Source organism: Grammomys surdaster, unplaced genomic scaffold (genome assembly GCF_004785775.1).
Source record: "Grammomys surdaster isolate TR1022 unplaced genomic scaffold, NIH_TR_1.0 810, whole genome shotgun sequence".
Lineage (NCBI taxonomy): Eukaryota > Metazoa > Chordata > Mammalia > Rodentia > Muridae > Grammomys > Grammomys surdaster.
Genome location: NW_021605229.1, coordinates 565033 through 585261, shown reverse-complemented (window position 1 = coordinate 585261; position 20229 = coordinate 565033). Strand labels below are relative to the sequence as shown.

At 50.1% G+C, this 20229-nt stretch overlaps 1 protein-coding gene across 1 annotated transcript in view; it reads left to right on the top strand.

The window, feature by feature from the left end:
• Rps6ka2 (ribosomal protein S6 kinase A2) overlaps positions 1-16862 on the top strand; it is a 134051-nt gene extending 117189 nt beyond the window's left edge. Inside the window, exons 15-21 of the mRNA XM_028782624.1 lie at positions 2460-2549; positions 4388-4546; positions 6358-6519; positions 8829-8905; positions 9559-9676; positions 12861-12998; positions 13774-16862. Coding sequence (XP_028638457.1) covers positions 2460-2549; positions 4388-4546; positions 6358-6519; positions 8829-8905; positions 9559-9676; positions 12861-12998; positions 13774-13899 — 870 coding nt within the window. The 3' untranslated portion in view covers positions 13900-16862. The remainder of the gene's footprint in view (positions 1-2459; positions 2550-4387; positions 4547-6357; positions 6520-8828; positions 8906-9558; positions 9677-12860; positions 12999-13773) is intronic.
• Positions 16863-20229: the final 3367 nt, after the last annotated feature.

The following is a 20229-nucleotide window of genomic DNA, read 5'->3' as shown; positions in this document are numbered from 1 at the left end:
TTGCCCCAGCCATTGTGGAAACCACACTTGTTCCGGGAATAGGCACACCTTGTTTAGCATCTCTGAGGAAGATGAGAAGTAGTTGCTGCACAGCCACAGGGAGCTTATCCACCTGCAGCGGGGTCAGCGGTTGGCCCGCAGGATGCTGCCCAACAAGTACCCTTCTATGCATCTGCTGCCTGGTGAAAAGAAGAGGCATGAAGCAGAAAGATTCCCCCTTCCTCCAGCCTTTGATTGTGTTGTCTCCGTTATCAAGCTAATGCCTGGAGAGGAGAGCCAAGCAAGAGCATGGTTAGAAGAAGTAAATCCAACTGCATCACTCCCAAGAAACCACCCCTCCAGAAACTCCAGAAAGAAGGATCTTGCATACCCTTCAGCCACACAGCAGCCAGCTGAGAAAACACCTCACTCACTGATCACTGATAGGGGTGCCTTACAACTTCCACCAAACAATTAGATGGTATTCAGTGTGAGATTATGGCACACGGTATTCATGCCCAGGAGCATGCCATGCTGTAACAGATGAACTAGCGTGTGCTCCCATGTGCCACCTGGTTGAACATAGGCTCTTCTTATAGCCTTAAGGTGCTAGTCAATGTCAGTGAGATCTTAAGGTCTTTGCTAGTGGATTTGTTTGCAAGTATTTATAGCCTTTCGTCAGAATTTTTCTCATGACTTACATCAGAAGAACACACAGGAGTAAAACACAATACAGTGAAGAAACAGATCAGGCATTTGTAGCCCCGGGTGTTTTTATGATGATTATGGTATTCTCCCGCCGGGTTGTGGTGGTGCATGCCTTTAATCCCAGCACTTGGGAGGCAGAGGCAGGCGGATTTCTGAGTTTGAGGCCAGCCTGGTCTACAGAGTGAGTTCCAGGACAGCCAGGGCTACACAGAGAAACCCTGTCTCGAAAAAAAAAAAAAGGTATTCTCCCATCTAATATGTTAGTAGATAACATTCTCACAGATCCAGATTCAAAAGCTATGCTGGAGGAAACCTCACAGTCTTCCAGCCATGGCTCCAGCTCCTCCGCGGGAAGCCAAGGTTATTAAGATTTTCCTCTTCCCTTTCAGGGTTATTTATGCATTCTCAAGGAAATGCACGTGTCTGACTACATTCCTTCTCTGCTTCTAACACAAATGGCAGCATAGGATGCACCTGTGATGCTTTTCCATCGTGAAGAGTGTCCCTGGCAGCAGACAAAAGCCTTCCTCTTGTTAATCCGCATCCAGCTCCTTTGTGAGGAGACCGGATTGATGTTAGGAGTGGACAGCTTTATCGTGAAATGCCTTTGAGAAAAAAATATCCATCTGCCACTAAATTGTTTATGCCCATAAATGTTTCACAAAGGGAACATGCTGGGGAGGGGTTACCCACAGTAGTTAGAGTGGGTAGACTTAAACTAGATGGTGCTAGTATGCAGGGCACAGGGTGCTGTGGGGGACGGAGCAGGGGCTCATTCCTGAATTTATGAGCCGTTCTCACCATATGTGCTCTCCATTCCACACACATGGCTGCTCCGTCTCCACCAGCTTGCCCCACAAACAACAAGGCACCCTCTGAGGCATCAGAGCCATCAAGTAGCACAGGGACTCCCTGTTTCAAAGGCATGTGATTTTCAAGGCTTCCACGGATGGTAGGAGAAGGCACCCATCTTCCTGGAATTAAACAGCTTTCAATTCTATTCCAAGATATTGTGCAAAATACTGGGCAGGAGGAGGAACTCAACAAGAAAGGGGTATCTGGTTGGCCTGAGAGAAGTACAGCCTGCTCAACCTCCAGCATCTGTCTGGGAGGACCTGCTATTTTACATCATTTTGTGGCTGGCCTGCAGTTTCCTGGACAAAGCAGAGGTGCTCAGTGACTAGAGGCTCACTTTGAAGGAGGGAGAACTTAACTTCCCAGAGTTCAGTGGCAGAAGTAGGCTGAGCTACTTGCTAGTGCCTGGGTGAGCTCTCCGTGTGTGCTCTGCTGTGTCTGGCCTTTTGATATCTTGAGGTTCATGTCTAAGGGTTGTCTCCTCTTTCTTGTGGCATTGGGGATTGTCTTGTACATGCTAGACATTGTACACACAAAACATTGTACATGTTAGTTGTGTGCTCTGCCACCAAGCGACATCCCTAGCTACATTCTTCCTTCTCAACTTTTTACTCTGAGGCAGGGTCTCATTAAGTCACCCTGACAGGCCCACAACTGCAAGTCTTGCTGTTACATGCTCCCTGGTAGCTGGAGGAGTTACTGACCTGGTTTCCTCTTATTAATTGGGACTCTTTTTGCTAGCTGAGACAGGAGAGACTAGATCTACATTTCTGAGTAGTTTTAAGTGGTCGTGGTTGAGTACTATGGGGGCGGGGGCAGCTGTGCTGTGCCTCTCTGGAGCCTCAAGTTTGTTATATGCAACGGTCCAGCAAAGCCAGCAGCAAACCTCTCACTGTTCCCTGCTGTGTGTCCTTCAGATCATCGATAAGAGCAAAAGGGATCCCTCAGAGGAGATTGAGATCCTCCTGCGGTATGGCCAGCACCCCAACATCATCACCCTAAAAGATGTAAGTACTGCTGTGTGGCAGCCCCACCTCAGCCTCTTACTTCAGCTAACACAAAAATCCTACCGTATGCACAGTACAAGGACTCTCATGTCGCCCATCTTCAGCATGAGCAGGATCACATGTGCTAGACACTTGCCACCCAGGAGTCTCTGGTGCTTTGGTGGCTGGCCATCCTAACTTGGGTGCATACACACATACCTGGGTGTGTGCATACCTCTGGATAGTCCCCTACTCTCCCCAGCCACGCCATGGACAAGCATAAAATGACCCATCTGTGTTCATCGTAATAGGAGTCTATTCCTTGTCATTGAGTCACTCCTGGCTGACACATGCAGGGTGGCCTTAACTGTAGAGATTTTTACAGCCTCCTTTGGGCCTTCCATGACGAGGGGATTGGAGCAGGAGTCAGCCTCATCAAGCCAGTATGCAAGGTCACTCTACCCCATGAAGCATTCAGGGCAGCTCTGGGTTTGGGAAGAGACAAAAATTTCTCTTCTTGCACTTACCTCTTGGCGTAGTCCCTGGGTCTACCTCAGTGTAGCTTGGGCAGCCCCTCACAGAATAGAGCTCAATGCCAGGGAGCACAGGCAATGAATGGCTCATATTCAAAAGCTTTGATGGAGCCAGCTTCATCTCCTGGGTGTCTCAGATACCTCACTGTACAAGCGTGGTGCTCTGACTCTGCGTTCTCGGTTTACATGTAAGACTCAGAACCCAAACCAGCTCATCCACACACCGAGAGCTCCCTTCTGCACTTTGGAAGCGAGCAGCCCAGGTCTGAGACAGCATCATCTTCCCACCTTCAGAATAGAGCGGTGGGTTCATAAGCCCAAAACAAACACAGCAGAATTAGCTGCACACCTTTGACACAGGTCAAAGTCATGTAAGTTATTTTAGTAGCTTGTTCTGGAAATTCGTTGAGTAAATTATTATCACTGGGATAAAAATAAGCATTTAGGCCTGCCACCTCATTTACACTGTTCCCAGAGCTTGAGCACCCTTGCGCGTGGTGACTGAGGTACATGTGTGATTTCCGTATGTGTGGGGAAGATACATATGTGATCTCCATGTATACAGGGGAATACACGTGTGATCTCCGTATGTGCAGGGCACAAAAGTAGCCAGGGTTTGATTTTTGTTTTTCATTTTTAAACCGAGTCTTAAGCTAGTGCAGGCAAAATCTGTGTCTTTCTTAGAGCCGTGTTCCATCCCCGCAGACCTACAGAGCCAGAACAGATACTCTGACTTGACCTCTGAGACTATATGCACAATGGTAGCTGAGAATCAGTGTCGTTGGGGAGTGTTGTCACTGCAGTCACGTTTCTCTGAGTGCCTACCACTCAGAGATGGCAGCATCACTATAAGGCATATCCCAGCAAAGCAACCCTTCTCCACCCCTGTGCATTCCATGGCTTAGCCTCCTCCTTCCCCAAGATGTCAAAGCTAAAACCTTCCTAAGAAGAGCCACTCCTGTGTGGCAGGAATGGCTACTCACCCATTTGCAATTGTCAAACAACTTGCTCTTCCTCCTAGGGAACCAGTCCCCAGCTTCTCTCCAACATCCCAGCTTCTCTCCAGCATCCCAGCTTCTCTCCAGCATCCCAGCTTCTCTCCAGCATCCCAGCTTCTCTTCAACATCCCAGCTTCTCTCCAACATCCCAGCTTCTCTCCAGCATCCCAGCTTCTCTCCTGCATCCCAGCTTCTCTCCAGCATCCCCAGCTTCTCTCCACCATCCCACTTGGAGCCTTCACTCCTGCCCATAGCCAAGGCCCTGAGGAGGGCAGCCATGGCGGTATACAGACAGCTGAGGTTTTGTGTTCTTCCCCTTGGCTTTCAGGTCTACGATGACGGCAAATACGTATACCTGGTGATGGAGCTCATGCGAGGCGGGGAGCTGCTGGACCGCATCCTCCGTCAGCGGTGCTTCTCTGAGCGCGAGGCCAGTGATGTTCTCTATACCATCGCCAGGACCATGGACTACCTGCACTCCCAAGGGGTAAGGCCCAGGCCATGGCAGCATAGCCTGGAGGGACAAGACATGGCCTAGGCAGGGCTAGCTGCACTCCCGGTGGCCAGGCCCAGCCAGGGCGGTGGACCAGCTTCTGAGCAGCAGATGACTCAGCAGGAAAATAGATACAAGACCATGGAGGAGTCAGAGAGCTGTGGACACAGGAGTGGGAGACCTTTATAAACCGACACCTTGCCTGTAGGCAGACAGAAGGCCAGCGCTTTCCTGTAACTCTTCACCTCCATCATCTCTAAAGGGTCAGCGTTCCCAAGTGATGTATATTTCCCATGGTGTGATCTGCAATCCTCAATGGGTCTAAAGGCATGTGAACACTTGGCATATAGGGGAACCGAGTTACTGAATTGTGTGAGCCAGTTTTCTCAAGGAAAATTTGAAGCCCTGGCCTTGATAAAGAGAGATTTAGAATTTTCATTACTTGTGATACATAAAGCTAAACAGAAAGGGTAACAGTTGGCCCGGGCCCAGGCCGCACCAAGTTCTTCATGGACTCACTTCTGAGGCCTGGGCCATGTGCTTTGTATGTCTTAGGAGACCAAGCACGGGCTGGTTAAGGACCCTCCAAGGCTGCACTGCAGAACTCGGGCCACATTCTGAGTCTCAGGGCTGGAGCCTAGCAAAATATACTACTTTCTGCATCTTTTCTTCCTTCCTCCCTTACCTCCGTCCTCCCCACATCCTTCTCCACCATCCTTACTTCCATCCTGTGTGGCTATCTTCTCCTTCATCTTCCTCCCATCCTTTCCTCTACTGCGTACCTCCATCTTTCCTTTCCCCCATCCTTTACTTTCATTTGGCCCATCCCCCATACTCAGAATTCCTCATAAAGCAGGCTTGGGCCAGCTGTGTCCACAGGCTTGCCAGATCTTGCCAGATCTCATAGTGGGTCCCCTTTATATGTCTTCCTTGAGATTCAGGAGTTCTACAACACAGTTTCCCAATAGCCAGATTCTAGCAGTATCCTGAGGGTGAGTTTCCCAGACATTCTTCTGGTTAGTGAGGGAAGTAAGGGGTGGAGACAAGTCTTCCATTCTCCTGTAGCCTGCCATCAGTGTCTGGAAGCCAGGCCTGGTTGCCCAAGTGTGTCACTTCAATCTTCCTAGCAGAGCCTGCCATCACTCCACAGAGGACAGTTGGGATGTTCAGGTTCCAGGCTTCATGAAGGCACACCACATGTCTGCACAGGGGGCCTTCTGTCCCTTCAGAAGGCCTCACTTTGCATCCTGAATAGCTTCTTTGTTTTGAGGGATCGCTGGCCCTTCTGTTGTGACAGCTGTCACTGTAACAGTGGGACATACTTGAAGTCTGTCTCTTGGATGGTGCAGCTGGACTCTGTGCAGCCCTGAGCCCCTCCCTCTGCTGCCAGGAGTCAGTATGCCTGTGATGGGGATCCACCTGTGACAAGTGGCCCATGCCTGGGATGCCCCCAACATCCCCCCCTCCCCAGTGAATATAAAGCACAGGGACCTTTTCATCTCTGTAGCCAGAGCTGCCTGCCTCAGGCCCTGCTGTGGCAAAGTGCCAGCAGCTACTCCTGTGTTTCTGGTAAGAATGTGTTTATTCAGTCATGTAGTCCCTCTGTGTGAAGGCAGGCACACAGCCTTCACAGGGTACTTGGCTCTGAGTGACCAGCGTGAACGAGACAGGGTGGCCCCTCAGAAGAACACAGACTTTTCCTCCTGCTGTGGGGCCTGCCCTAGTAGTCAGTTCCCAGGTGGCCCGTGCCTCCCACACACCCTCCTTTTCTCTGCCCCTCATGACCAGTGCTTTCTGCCTTCCAGGTTGTTCATCGGGACCTGAAACCAAGTAACATTCTCTACATGGATGAGTCTGGGAACCCCGAATCCATCCGCATCTGTGACTTTGGGTTTGCCAAACAGCTGAGAGCAGAGAATGGGCTGCTCATGACCCCCTGCTATACTGCAAACTTCGTGGCTCCTGAGGTATGTCATCCCCGGAACCTGGGGAAGACAGATTCACCAGGCTGAGGAAAGCAGCCTTCCTTCCCTGTTACCACAGTAACTAGAGGGCTCTGGGCACTGGGGCAGCACAGTGGGCTCAGAAGCATCCTCAAGAGATGAAGGCAAGCCTGCTGTGGCGGGAGGAGAGAGGGCACAGTGGCTCTGGAACCAGCCAGTCCTACTCAGTCACCTTGAGCATTTTATTTTCCATTGGAAAACGTTAAATGGTACTGGTGCACCGTGGTTCTTGTGTAGAGAAATGACTCTCAGCTTTCTTGATGCTGCGACCCTTTAAGGCAGCTCCTCGTTAGGTGGCGATGCCCAACCATAACATTATTTTTGTCGCCACTTCATAGCTGTTTCTGCTACTGTTACGCATCGTAATGTGAATGTCTGTTTTCTGATGATCTTAGGTGACCCTTGTGAAAGAGTCATTCAACCCCCAAAGGGTCACAACTCACAGGTTGAGAACCACTGGTCAAGAGTTTTCCAGAAAATACTGGGGTCCCACAACAGTGTGCAGCTGAATGCTCACATGTATACAAGGGACCCACTCTACTCCCCACTCCAAACCTCTAAGGATTACAGAAGCGCAGCCTTGTCCCTGTCGGCAGCGTCCCGAGGCCAATCCCAATAGGGTCTGCCCGCTGTGCCGTGATGATGAGTCTGGCTTCTTGTGCGAGTTCAGGGGGAAGTGGGGCCACGGTGGTAGTGGCAGGGGCCGGTGTGACTGATGGAGTCAGGAGAGGCTCAGGCGTGAAAAGCGCTTTCGACCCTGTGTGCGGCCTTCCGAGTAGAACGGTCAGATCTGCTCTGAGTCCTAAGAAAGACACTGCTGTGTGCTTTTCTGAGAGGGACTCAGCGGATCGGGTCCAAGAATGACTGAGACGTCTCACGTTATGCGGAAGCTGCGTGCGTGCGAGCAGCCTTTATTCTTTTGGACATGGCTGGTTTGGAACTCTAATTGTGCCTCTTTTGGGTGCTGTTAATACTGACAGAGTGCATGCGATACCCTCATCTCATAGATTTAGGGAACAAAAGCTAATTCAGTATTTACACGACTCTGGGAGGTCACTCAGCCAGGGACTTGGAAGTATGTACTTCTTTCAACATATGATACCCATCTTACCCCATGGCACATGATGGCACATAAGGGCAGTGAAGAGAACAGGTCCCTCGCTCTCGCCTGGGAAGAAACAGAACACAGTTCTAATGCCTCGTTCAGGCCAACACGGTAGTCTACAGTGATCCATGACTATAGTCTGGGCTCACTCAAATATGAACATATCCAACAATTACCCTGTGTAAACATGTGTGACAGGATGACTCATTATAATTCTTCATAATGTTTAGTTAAGACATGCTGGGTACTTGTCGTCTGCTGGAACTCTCTGGGAGGCTGAGGTAGGAAAGTAAGGGGCTCAGCCAGCATGATAAGACCTCATCTCAAACTATAATTCAGCAATTCCACTTCCAGGTACACACCCTCAAGAATTAAATATGTCTGTCTATCCTTGTGTATACCAAGATGATTTACAACAGCAACCCAAGTATCCGCCACTGACTGATAAACAGGATATGTGTGTGCACATACCAGAATGTTAGTCATCCCTCAAAGGCCAAGAACTCTGATTTCTGCCACAGCGTGAATGGACCCTGAGGTTAGGGCTCAGGACACAACTCAGTAAAACAAGGCAGCCACATTAGACAGAGGCAGAGGAGGCACTCCAGGTGTGGTTGGTACAGTGCTTGTCTAGCATTCATGAAGCCCTGGGTTCAAACCTCAGTACCACGTAAACCAGGCATAGTGGTGCATTCTTATCCCAGCGCTGAAGAGGTGGAGACAGAAGGATTCAAGGTCATTCTTCTCTTACCGTGAGCTCTAAGCCAACACTGTTGGTTGCACTTACATGGGGTTCTTCAGGAGACCAGATTCATAGAAAATGTTGAGTGGGGTTCTCAGGGACTGGGTTGACCAGTTGGGAGCTAGTACTTAACCAGGACCAAGTTTTAGTTTGGGAAACGGGGTTCTGGAGGATGGCCGAACTGCACCATGAATGTTCACTGAATGGTACCTCTAAACGTGGCCAATATGATAAACTGCAAAACTTCTTAAAACCATGAGTCAGGCGAGGGCTGTGTCCCTGTGGAGCCCATGCTACAACACGGAAGGTAGGACTGCCCGAGCCCAGCAGATGATCCCACCCTGCCCGCTTCCCATTCACTTAGGAAAGCCTACTCTGAAATGGAGCCGTCCAGTACAATCCTGACCATGCCTATTCCCCCTCCAGGTCCTGAAGCGGCAAGGCTACGATGCAGCGTGTGACATCTGGAGCTTGGGAATCCTGCTATACACCATGCTGGCTGGGTAATGGAGGGTGTTCTTAGCATCAGGCCTGAAGGCTTCACCCCACCTCCCTGGTGCTTGGGTATAAACAGATACCAAGCGGTCCGGGTTAGGGTGAATATTCAAACCCTGCTGGATAAGGACAAGGATAATTAGCTATGTGGCCTCCAAAAACTCAGCCTACAAACAAAACATTCAGGCCTTTTGCCGACCAACCCACCTTCCCTCTACCACCTGAAGCAATCTCTTGAACTCTAGGCACTTCTTCTTCTTGGGAGGTTTGTGCTCATGTGTGCCTGACTTGTGTCAAGGTTGTGGACCAGGACTATACTTGACATCCATGATGTGATCTTTGTAAATTCAAGAATCAGTCTGTCCAAGAGCCATGACTTAGTGGTAGACCAGCTCATGAGTCCCTCAAACTTCACACCCTGGGTTCCTGGGCACTGAACCTCTCTTCAGACAGACCCCTTACCATCCTGGTACCAGTGGGACCTGGAAGGGCCCAGAAAAAGATACACACTCAGGCTGAGAGGACTTCCCTGTCTGTCTTGTTGACTTGTGGCACTGACCAACTGGTATTAGGACATGCACATCCCCTGGCATGAGTCCCCTCAGCAGAAAGCACTGGTGTGGAGCTGGGAGCTCAGTGTATTAATCCTGTCTCCACACAGGTTCACCCCTTTTGCCAATGGGCCAGACGATACCCCCGAGGAGATTCTGGCGAGGATTGGCAGTGGGAAGTACGCCCTTTCTGGGGGGAACTGGGATTCCATATCTGATGCAGCAAAAGTGAGTATTCTTCCTAGTAGTCATGCCTCCTATGCAGGAGGTTCTGCGACAGGAGTGTTGTTTTCGAGGAACCTGGGAATGCCACCCATACAAACATTACAAACATTATGGACTTTTATTCTCGGAGTAACTCACACATTATTTTTTAATGGAAAGATTTTGATGTTAATATAAAGTCTGCTGAGGAAGAGAAACAGTAGAAGATGTGGGCAAATGTGAAATAAACATAGGTCAGGATCAGAGACGGGCGGTGCGGAGGGAACTGGCTGCTGGGAGCAGGCCTCCAAGCCTGAGGTTTACAGAGTGACTCGCAGCTGGGACCCTGACAAAGGGGTGATCCTACAGAGCCCTCTGCTGCCAAAGTGCCTACTCTTTAGAGATGTTTCCCGGGTGATCGCCCTAAATGTACTTTAAAGTCAGTGAATTCAGTCACTGGCTTCACTCTCCTGCCTGTCAGACGCTAGTCTGCTATCATCAAATTATGGTCTAGTAAAATAATATACTGCAGGGCTGAGGCTGTGCGTCAGTGGTTAAGCACCACTGGTGCTTGCAGTGAATATGATTGTGGGGGTCCTGGGGAAGGTACTGATGGGGTATGGTGGAGGTGCTGGACTCTTTCCAATACTGAAAATAAGGATACTGCAGTTTAACCTTAGCGAGCTGTGCCACACCCTCTCTTCTGGGTTACTGTAAAAGTTATTCAGGAGAAGGCAGGGCTCTGAGTCAAGATCTGCTGTCACCATTGCTGTGTGACCTTGGATGGGTCGGAGCAATGGTACTCTACAGAAAGCAGAGGTCACAGAGGAGGGGATGGGACTGTGGACAATGACAGACGTGGCAGCTGGGGGTCATAGACATCTGGGGTCATGGACAGCTGGGGTCATGGACAGCTGGGGTCATGGACAGTTAGGATCATGGACAGCTGGGGTCATGGACAGCTGGGGTCATAGACAGCTGGGGTCATGGAGAGCTGGAGTCATAGACAGCTGGGGTCATGGACAGCTGGGGTCATGGACAGCTGGGGTCATGGACAGCTGGGGTCATGGACAGCTTTGGGGGATGAACTAGAAGCGGTTGTCAGTTTGGGGAGATGTTCAATATGTAGGAGTGCTAGTTTGAATACCCAACACCCAAAAACAAAAGAGAGGCATAGCCAAATATGTTCCTTTAGCTCCAGGGCTTGGTGAGAGACAGAAGGCTCACTGGAATTTGCTGACTGCCAACGTAGTTCCAGGTTCAGTGAGAGACCAGCAAGGAAATAAGGCAGAAAGAGATAAACAGGACACCTAACATCCTCCTCTGATCTCTGTACACATGCATACAGGTTCGGTTGTATGCCACACATGCATACACACAACATACACGCTATACACACTCCCCACATACACACCATACCTGCATCCCTACATGTCACATACATACAACACACATACAACACACACACACACACACACACACACACACACACACACACACACACACGCGCGCGAGCACGCACACATACACACGAGCACACACACACTATGCACGCATCCCTACATGTCACAGACACACACAGAGGTGGGGGGTTGATGGTGCAGAGGGTGGGGTAGTGGCTGAGGTGACAGTGTTGAAGTCAACCGTTGAGATGGCAGTGGAGGGTGATGAAGAATATGGGTGTGGACGTGGAGGTCCTGGTGAAGGCGGTGATGTGGTGTGGTGGACGGGGTAGCATAGAATATGGTTGTGGAAAGCAGAGGTGATGGTGAAGGATATGGGGGGGGTGACAGTGGGGGGTATAGTGGAAGTCCTGACAGAACCGATGAAGAAGGCGATGGTGGTAAGGTCATGGCAGAGGTGATAGCAATGAATTTGGTGGAGGTCCTGGTGGAGGTGATAAAGGTGTTTGGGGAGCATATCCCATGTGTTGAACCCTACCACCCAGCTGCTCCTTCCCGCGTACCCACACATTGTCTCAATGACTGTGGGAAATGTCTTAGCTTTGGTTCCCACAGCTAAGCCTCACACATGGACAGAGGTACCCTGTCTGAGCAGAGAGAAGGGACCAGAATAAGCCCATGCAACAGTGCATGATCAAAACTGCTGCCCTGGTGATGGGGTATGGTGACGGGGTATGGTGGAGGTGCTAGCCTCTGCTGCCCATGAGACCTTGATGGTTCCTCTCATCCTCAGTACCGCCTCTCCCCATGCTGTAAACTCTCCTCCTCATCATTCTCCTGCCCCTCTTCCTTCCCTCACTCACCACACAGCAGAGCCTTCTATCCTCCCGTCTCATAAGAACCTGTGACGGCATGGTTCTGAGTTTGCCATAGTTTGGTTCAAAATTCTTCTGTGATGCTGGAAATCAAAGCCATGGCCTCACGTGCTGAGTGTGTTAGTTTCTCTGCACTCTTGACAAAAACTCCTGCTGTAAACAACTGAGGAAGGATTTATTTCAGCTCACGATTTTGGAGGGCTCAGCCCATGGTCATTTGGCCTCAGGTGCTTAGTCAGCACATTATGGCAGCAGAAACAGGTGTCAGAGCCAGACAGAAAGCAGAGGAGAGACAGAACGTGTCCCAGTGACCCACTTCCTCCAGGTGGCACCACTTCCTAATTATTCCAGAATCTCTCAACATAGCACTAACACCTGGTAACCTAGACTTTAACACATGAGCCTATGGAGTTATAGTTTTCCATTTCAAACTATAACTCTAGGCAAATGCTCTGCCACAGAGTACCCCACATACCCCTGACAGCATGTTTTTTTCTACATCCTGCATGCGCTGTGACACTACGTCACAGTGCTGAGACCTTGAGCAGACAGTGTCTCATTTCTTTCATGTGGGCACTGGAGACCAGGAGCGTCTTGTTCCAGCATCACTGAGGTCTCTATAGAAAGACACTATTGTGGTATTTCTTGTGTTTGTGGAAGGCAGTCATTTTCATTAAAATAGTATTTCAACAGCTGGTTATGCCATTTAACATTTGAAATACCTCTGCTATGACATCTTCAGTGAAACATAAACTGTCTATCTACCACTAAGTCAGCAATGATCAACACTTAAAATACATTCCCGACTCATAAACCTACAAATCGTTTGACCCAAATATGCAAAGACTCACCTCAGAGTTGCAGTTGTGTTCTACTGGGCCTTCTCTGGCCAGCCTAACATCATAGCCCTTCTCGCTGTACCCTTCTCAGGATGTCGTGTCCAAGATGCTCCATGTGGACCCCCAACAACGCCTGACAGCTGTTCAAGTGTTGAAGCACCCATGGATCGTGAACAGAGAGTACCTATCCCAAAACCAGCTGAGCAGACAGGATGTCCATCTAGTGAAGGTACCTCGTGCCCAGAGTCCTGAAAGCAGACATGGAAGTCCTGGAGTGAGGCAAGGCAGTGGCTCACCGTGGGTGAGAAGAAACTGTAACATGTAAGGTCACCAGGTATAGGCACATAGGTGTCACTTTATCACATGCATAAATTGTGTTTGATTGACAGCTTTGGTGTAGGGGTGGTGTCTGGTACCGTGGCTGTACAGCCGTATGCTCCAGCACCCTCAGTTCTGGACCAGAAATCTGTAAAAGTCTCCTTTGTGCTCCTAACTCCTGTTTATAGCAGCTTCCACCTGCCAGGTGAACCCAAGGTCCAGGCTGGACCACCCTTCTAATAAGTACGTGTAGTTCAAGCCAGTCCTGTTAGAAGGCAGGTCCTGGTTGTATCTACACCAAGATGGGCCTAGCCACCCAGGTTAGTCCATACTGCTTCAGAGTAGCAGAGACTAAGAATCACTAACAATGAATTTCTGGGGATCCAGCTGGTCCCAAAACACATCTGCCCTCCTGTCAGCAGTAAGATGATCCCATTATCTTCCCAGGAAAATACCCTAAAAAGCACAAGCCCCAGTTGAACCTGGGATGTCGTGGTAGTAACCATCATGTGTGGGTTGATTATGTGGTAGGCATTGCAGCATAGCCGTTATCTTCAGTGTACCAGTAATCCTGGAGGAGGGTCTTACCTGCTTTACAAGGGGATAAACTTAGGCTCTCAAGGTCCTGTGGTTCTAGCTTCCTATTCAAGAGTACCGTGCTCACCGGCCTTCCTTTCCTCCTACAGGGCGCCATGGCGGCCACCTACTTTGCTCTGAACAGGACCCCACAGGCACCAAGGCTGGAGCCTGTGCTCTCCTCTAGCTTGGCCCAGCGCAGAGGCATGAAGAGACTCACGTCCACCAGGCTGTAGTGGCCAGCCAAGCCTCCAGCCTCAGCCTCCCTGCCCAACGTGCTCTCAGGCTCACAGACGCCAGATACAGGTCCTGTTCACAGGCACTTCAGTGCCCGTGGGTCCAGCACAAAGATGGATCTGGCCTTGGCTGTCTCTCTGTTTCCTTTGCAGGCCAGGAAAGGGTCCTGCCCAGGATGTCTGAGCCTTGCTGCGCTGACCTCGCCGCCCGCTCTCCTCCTGAGTGAAACCAAATGAATTTGTCACCTCATAGCACCCTGCTGGAGCCTCCCTGGGCTCACTCAGGGCTCTCGGTGTCTCCATGTCATGGCTTATGCTCAAAGAGCTCTTTTACCATCCTGATGTCACCTACATGTCCCACTCACTGTCTCTCTGAGAGTGTTAGTGCATGGTCCCTGCCAGGAGACTGCAGAGCCGCTCTGGAAGAGCTGGATGCCCTTGGATGTTCTGGTGACACCAGCGGCTGTGTGAAGACATCCAGCTTAAATCCTGGTTCTGTCCACAATCACCCAAAGAGTACCCCTCACCCACTCTGGTTCACAAGCGAGATGCTGAGTAACCTCTCCCCGACTCTGTAAGTGACTTGGCAGGATGAAAGCAACCAACCCAAGAGACTAAGATGGCTGAGTTTATGTGAGAGCCTGATTCGTGTTGGTTGAGACAGGAGCCCCAGGGAATTGCCGGGCAGAGCCAGTACCCACTGCACTGCTGCCCCCTAACCCTGTGGCCCCGGGGACACTGGAGTGGGCTCTGCCATTGCTGGTTGTTGGCAGCCCTGCACATGTTTACCTGAGGTGGTATAGCGTATTCACTTTCTGCTTTCCTTAGCCTGACTGAGGACAGGAGAGGCACCTAAGCCCCTTGGCCTTAGAGAGGCAGAAGGTACCAGGACAAGTTGTTGGCGGAACTGACGCGCATTGTAAACGCCGTGGTCCTGTGTTTGCATCTTGTGTTTCTGTTATCTAACCCATGTTTGCAGGCTGTGGTCTGCTTAGGGAGCGGTAGTTACATCGACCAGGCTGTCTGTGCGCATTCTTCATGCAGAGTAACCGAGTGAGACCCTTCCCGCATGGTCCCGGAGGAGGGATTGTATGTCCTGCAGTATCTCTAGGGGCTGCTGCAGACAGTGGACTCAGGTCAGAGGACACTCCACTGTGGTTCAGGTCCTGCCAGTCTGAGAGGCAGCCCCTCTGCCCAGTAGGTGTAAGAGGTACCTGTTGGTCACAGCAGGCTTGCACTGGGAAGATCACAGGTGGATCATGACTGCTTCTCCAACTCCTGCCCCTGTGGAATGTTCGAAACATAATTCCTTCGCTCAGTCTAATTATTTCAGACCTCAAAATGTAAACGTATTTCACAAGCTTTAATTACTCCACTCGACTCTGTTCTGTTTGAGAATTCTAGAGCGGGGACAGACTCTGCGCCATTTTAAGTGTCCCTAGGGATGTTCTCACACTTTCTCAGGGGGACTCTCTCTGCCCAAGGCTGAGATCACCTCCCTTTTTAATGTTCTAGGTTGGAATCCTTCCGTTTCTTGATAGAAATCTAGAGGGAAAGTACAGTGGGTAGTCTTAATGACAGGTTCTGTCCCCTTGGAAATGAGCAGGCGCCCTCTGAGGGCCTCTCTGGCATGCATCCACACTCTGGCCGCTCACAGCTTCAGGCTGGGTTTGTTTGCAGCTTTAAGCGTACATGTTAAAGTCCAACAGAACATAGAAGGCGTGTCTGAGGAGGCGAGCATGGTGTGCCCCCCCTCATGGTCACATGGTCCCATCACCTCCTTCAGTAAAGCCAGGTTATCTGCCTTACACTCAGCCTACTCTTGCCAAAGGGATGGAGGAGACCGTCACACCAAATGTATCCTCGAAGTGTTTGAAAAGGATGCTGGCTCAGCCTTGCTCTGCTGAGCGTGGAGTACCCCCACATTCCCACCCTCACCCAGTGCTTGATACTTGAAATATCTCCTGGAGTCAGCCTGAGGAGCACGTGACAGGATTATTTTAATCTCCGTTCTTTAAAGTCTTCAGTGCAGCAGCAGGTGGCTGTGGCATGTAACCCCGTGTCCCCAGTGTTTACCTGTCCTGTGACCTGTGACCCTTTACCCAACAGGACAAAAGGCCCTGTATTCTCTACACAGTTGCCTACTTGCATAGCTACAGAATCTGTCATGGGAAAGCCTAGCCTACATCCTGGGACTTCTTTACCCATCCCCAGTAGCCACTTTTGGGCTATCCCACTGGCAACTCCTGTTCTGTTCGGGCTGAGAACATGATGAGTGGCCCCACTGAAGGAGGCGGCGTGGGGTGCTTGTCAAATTCTCTTCCCCAGAGTCAACGGCAGGCAAGCCGTGAACATCCCCTGTCCTAGTCCCCTGTCCTACGGTTGGAATGTGTGTGATTTTGAACTACCTGTGTGCACTGATCTTTGGATATTGTTTGGCTTTTTAAGCGAGCATCATCCTGATGCTATCTGATGTTGACAGTATTCTTTATTAAACTATGTTCTTCCTTAAGATGCCCTTTGGGATTTCCCCTACTTTGTACTGCTTCTCTCAAGCACATGGGAAATACACCGTGACTCTTCATTCTCTCTGACACGTTTTGCCGCCCTTTACCACCCACAAGACTGTGAGACTCCTGGAGTGGAAAAGGACTCTGTGGTCCCTATGTGGCAGAGACAGGTGGAAGGGGAGGCCAGCATAGCTCATCCATGCAGGTGAAATGTACCTGTCCACCCCGAGTCCACCCCGCTCCCACCCCGCACTGCGTTTCCATGTTCAGCAGTTCCGTTTACAGCTCCCTCCATGTTCACACTGTCTGTGTTCGCAACGGGCGGCCACTGTGCCTCCATGTTCACCCTCTGTCTGTGTTTGAGACGGGCGGCCACTGTACAGATATTTATTATGCTTTCCAAACTTTCCCATGAGATTTTTTGAATAAACATGGATTTTATGAAGTGTAATATTTTTCTGGAATAATGAGATGCTTTGCACTTTCTACGTTGCTACTGATAACAGTTCACAGACCCCTCCCTAGTCCTGTCTTCCTCTGCCTGTGGGTCACCGTGAGCCTCTGGTGCCACTGAGCTTCGCAGAGGTGGCGTGTGTGCGTGTGTGTGTGTGTATGTGTGTGCGAGTGTACATGTGTGCACATGCACATGCATACACACCTGCATTTGCAGTTTGGAGTTGTAGAGATCTGTCCTCTTTAGAATCTTGTGTAAATGTGTCTGTGTGCCTTCATATATGTACACCTCGTGGGGAAATGAGTCAGAATACCATCCACTACAATTTTAGAGCATTGTGTGGGGAGGAGCAGTTTTATATAAAACACATGCTCATGAATGTATGAGAACATGTGCACATGGGATCATTATGTATGTATTAAATGTTTGCATGCATTGTAGAGAGGTATGAGTTGGGGCATATTTGCATAAATGCAAGTGAGTGCATATATATGTATATGCGACATCCTGTCCTGTGTGAAGCTGGGAGCAGTGACATGCTGTGCATCAAAACAGGTGACGAAGAGTTGCTTTGTCCCCTGACCTCATGGGTCCTGCCTTCCTTAAATTAGGTTAAAAAAATGTACCTACACTGTTAGTCTTTGACTCTTTGGCCTAAGTTCTCAGTTAGTGAATCCCTAGGGAGTTTGTGTCAATAGGCAATATCTGTGTGCCCTTTGCTTACCCTCCTGCCCCGTGCCCTGCATGTACCACACAAACACAGATGTATGCTTGGCTGTCGTGCCAGGCTGCCCACCACAGAGATTTTTCTGACCCTGTTGGAGCTCTGAGCAGGCAGAAACACCAGGGCCCCCTGAAGAGATTTCAGCATGACAGCAGAGGCACAAGAAACCAGCTCCTGTCCCTCGGGGCGTGCTTACAAGACACATGAAACACATGGAAAGATCATTTGCTCTCCTAGTCCAGTCTTCACCTTAACTCCTCTTTGTCTCCCAACCTACAATACAGGGTTCTAGGGATTTGGGATGGGGATGGGACGGGGAGAGCAGCTCCATCCCACCTGCCCGAGTCCCACACAGCCAAGTGTGGGTCTATTTCCAGCTGTGGGCCTCTGTGATTTCTAGGTTGGAGAAATCAGATATGAAAAATTACAGTTTTTTGGCCTTTGCCCCACTTACAGGTGAACAAGCCTGCCAGTCCTGAGGACTCTATCAAAGACTCATATCCATGGGAGAAGGGACCACACAGCTAACAATAGCATGAACCCTGTATGTTCAGCAATCCCAAGGCCCCTAAGAGGGGCTGTAAGCAAATCCACCCATAATTAACACTGAAGTGAGCGTTGCCTATAAAGAAAGACACTGGACAGGTAGCTCACCTGCCCTTCAATGCTGTCCACTCCACAGATGTCCCTAGAAAGTTAGTTAAGAATCAAAGCAACTGTGATTGCAACATATAAGAGGCCGAGAGATTTGCCACCACCACTCCTTCCCCTGCCCCAGCAGGTGACTCCGCATTTCCAGCAGAAAAGTTCTCTATGGGTCTGCTGAGCTTGGGAGAAGATGGGCTTGGCCTGGGCTGTCACTGTTTCTTCTGCCCTTCTCAGCTCAGCCATATCGAAGCAGCACCCACCTCCAAAGCATTGCAAATAGCCATCTGCAGACTTGGCTCTGGGGATCACTTTTCTCAAAGCTCAAGTAATTGTCTGCCCGAAACTGCATCAACAACTGCTGAGATGAAGTCTCTCAGAGTGGCCCACCTCACTCTGGGACTGAAGAGTCACCTAATTTGGGGATCAGGAATTCTAGTAGTTAAGTCCCATGTCCTTCCCCACATAATGAATAAATTTCACCTGCAAAGCAGACCAGACACGACTGGACAGTTATATCCAGAGTGGCTCAGGGTGAGGCTCTTCCAGGTCACATGATGCAAAAGTCACCTGACCTGGGAGTTCTGTATGCTCTGTCATAAAGGTGGTTCTAACTCTCAAGAAATAGGCACCTGTTAGCAAGGAGAAAGCAAAACAATCACCGAGTGAGTGAAATACAGAGAGGGAGGGGGGCAGCCTGCAGGGAAGGAGCAGAGAGCAGAGGGAGCTGCTGGGTATTGGGTTAGCTGAGGAACCAGAACACAAACCATGTCCTGGCCCTGCTCTCCCAACAGCTGACTTATCTACCTGATCCCCTTTCATGGCTAGAAACCCTGATCTAAGATAAAAATAAATAATGACACCGGCATGTAGTCGCAGCAACTTGAGAGCCTGAGGCAGGAGGATCACCTGAGCCCACGAGTTTAAGGCCAACCTGAGCAACACAGCAAGACTTGAGATAAAACAGCAAAATGTAGAATTGACAAACCTGTCCATGTGGCATTGTCTGTCCAGTGTGGATGTTTGTCACTCTGCTTCGGTGAGGAAAGATGGGTACAGAGGGCATAGTCCATGCGTTCTTTTCATCCCACATGAGCTCAGGCAAGAAACCAGTTCTTACCACAGCACCAGTTTCAGCAGCTTGGGAGGAAGTGCGGGTTGGGAGTGGGTTCTGTCTGCCACTGGCCTCCCATGCTCTACCCCAGAGTATGGGACTTGTGGTACAATTGGAAATCCTGGCCACGGGCAGACTGGACTGACCCCACAGGCTACCACACTCCATGCCTGCGATTAAAACTAGGGACCCAGAGACTGGATTCAGCAGGATTTGCTTCTCAGTCCTGACTTGCAGCTGAAAAGGCAAGTATGCCCTCAGAAGAAAAGAATGTTTAACTTCATTTATCCGAGATCAGAGTTAGACTCCTCACCTAAACCTAAACCAACCGAACTGTACTATCGATAACAGTAGTCCAGTTACAGGACACTGCCATTCGAACCCAGAAACCCTCCCAAGCATTCTAAAGCCATGAAATCCTCAGCACCAGACAGGAGCACTCTCCAGGTTTGATCTCTGAACTCGCAGGAGCCATGTCATCCCGCAAGGCAGTAGTGGACGTGGTGGTGTGTGCTTATAGAGGACCTTGGGCTTCAAGCCAGCCTGGGCTAAGCCAGCCTGGGCTATGCAGTGAGAGTTTGAGTCAAAGAGGAGGAATAATGATAAATCACTAAAGCCCCCAGCCCCAAACACAAATGGTCCCGAAGCCCTTTTCAAACCGTGTGGAACAGGGACAAAGCTAAGTTCACATGGATGAGTCTCCCTGTCTCACAGCTGAGCCTCAACCGCTGTCATTCACCATAGGTGTAGGGGTCAGGATAGGCTGCCAAAATATGGCTGCTTGGCTTCTGAGGAACCAGTATCTGGAAGGTGCCTTCCACCCTGCCCTCTGATGTAGGGCATGATGACTAACTCCACATGCTACCGATACACATCACACACA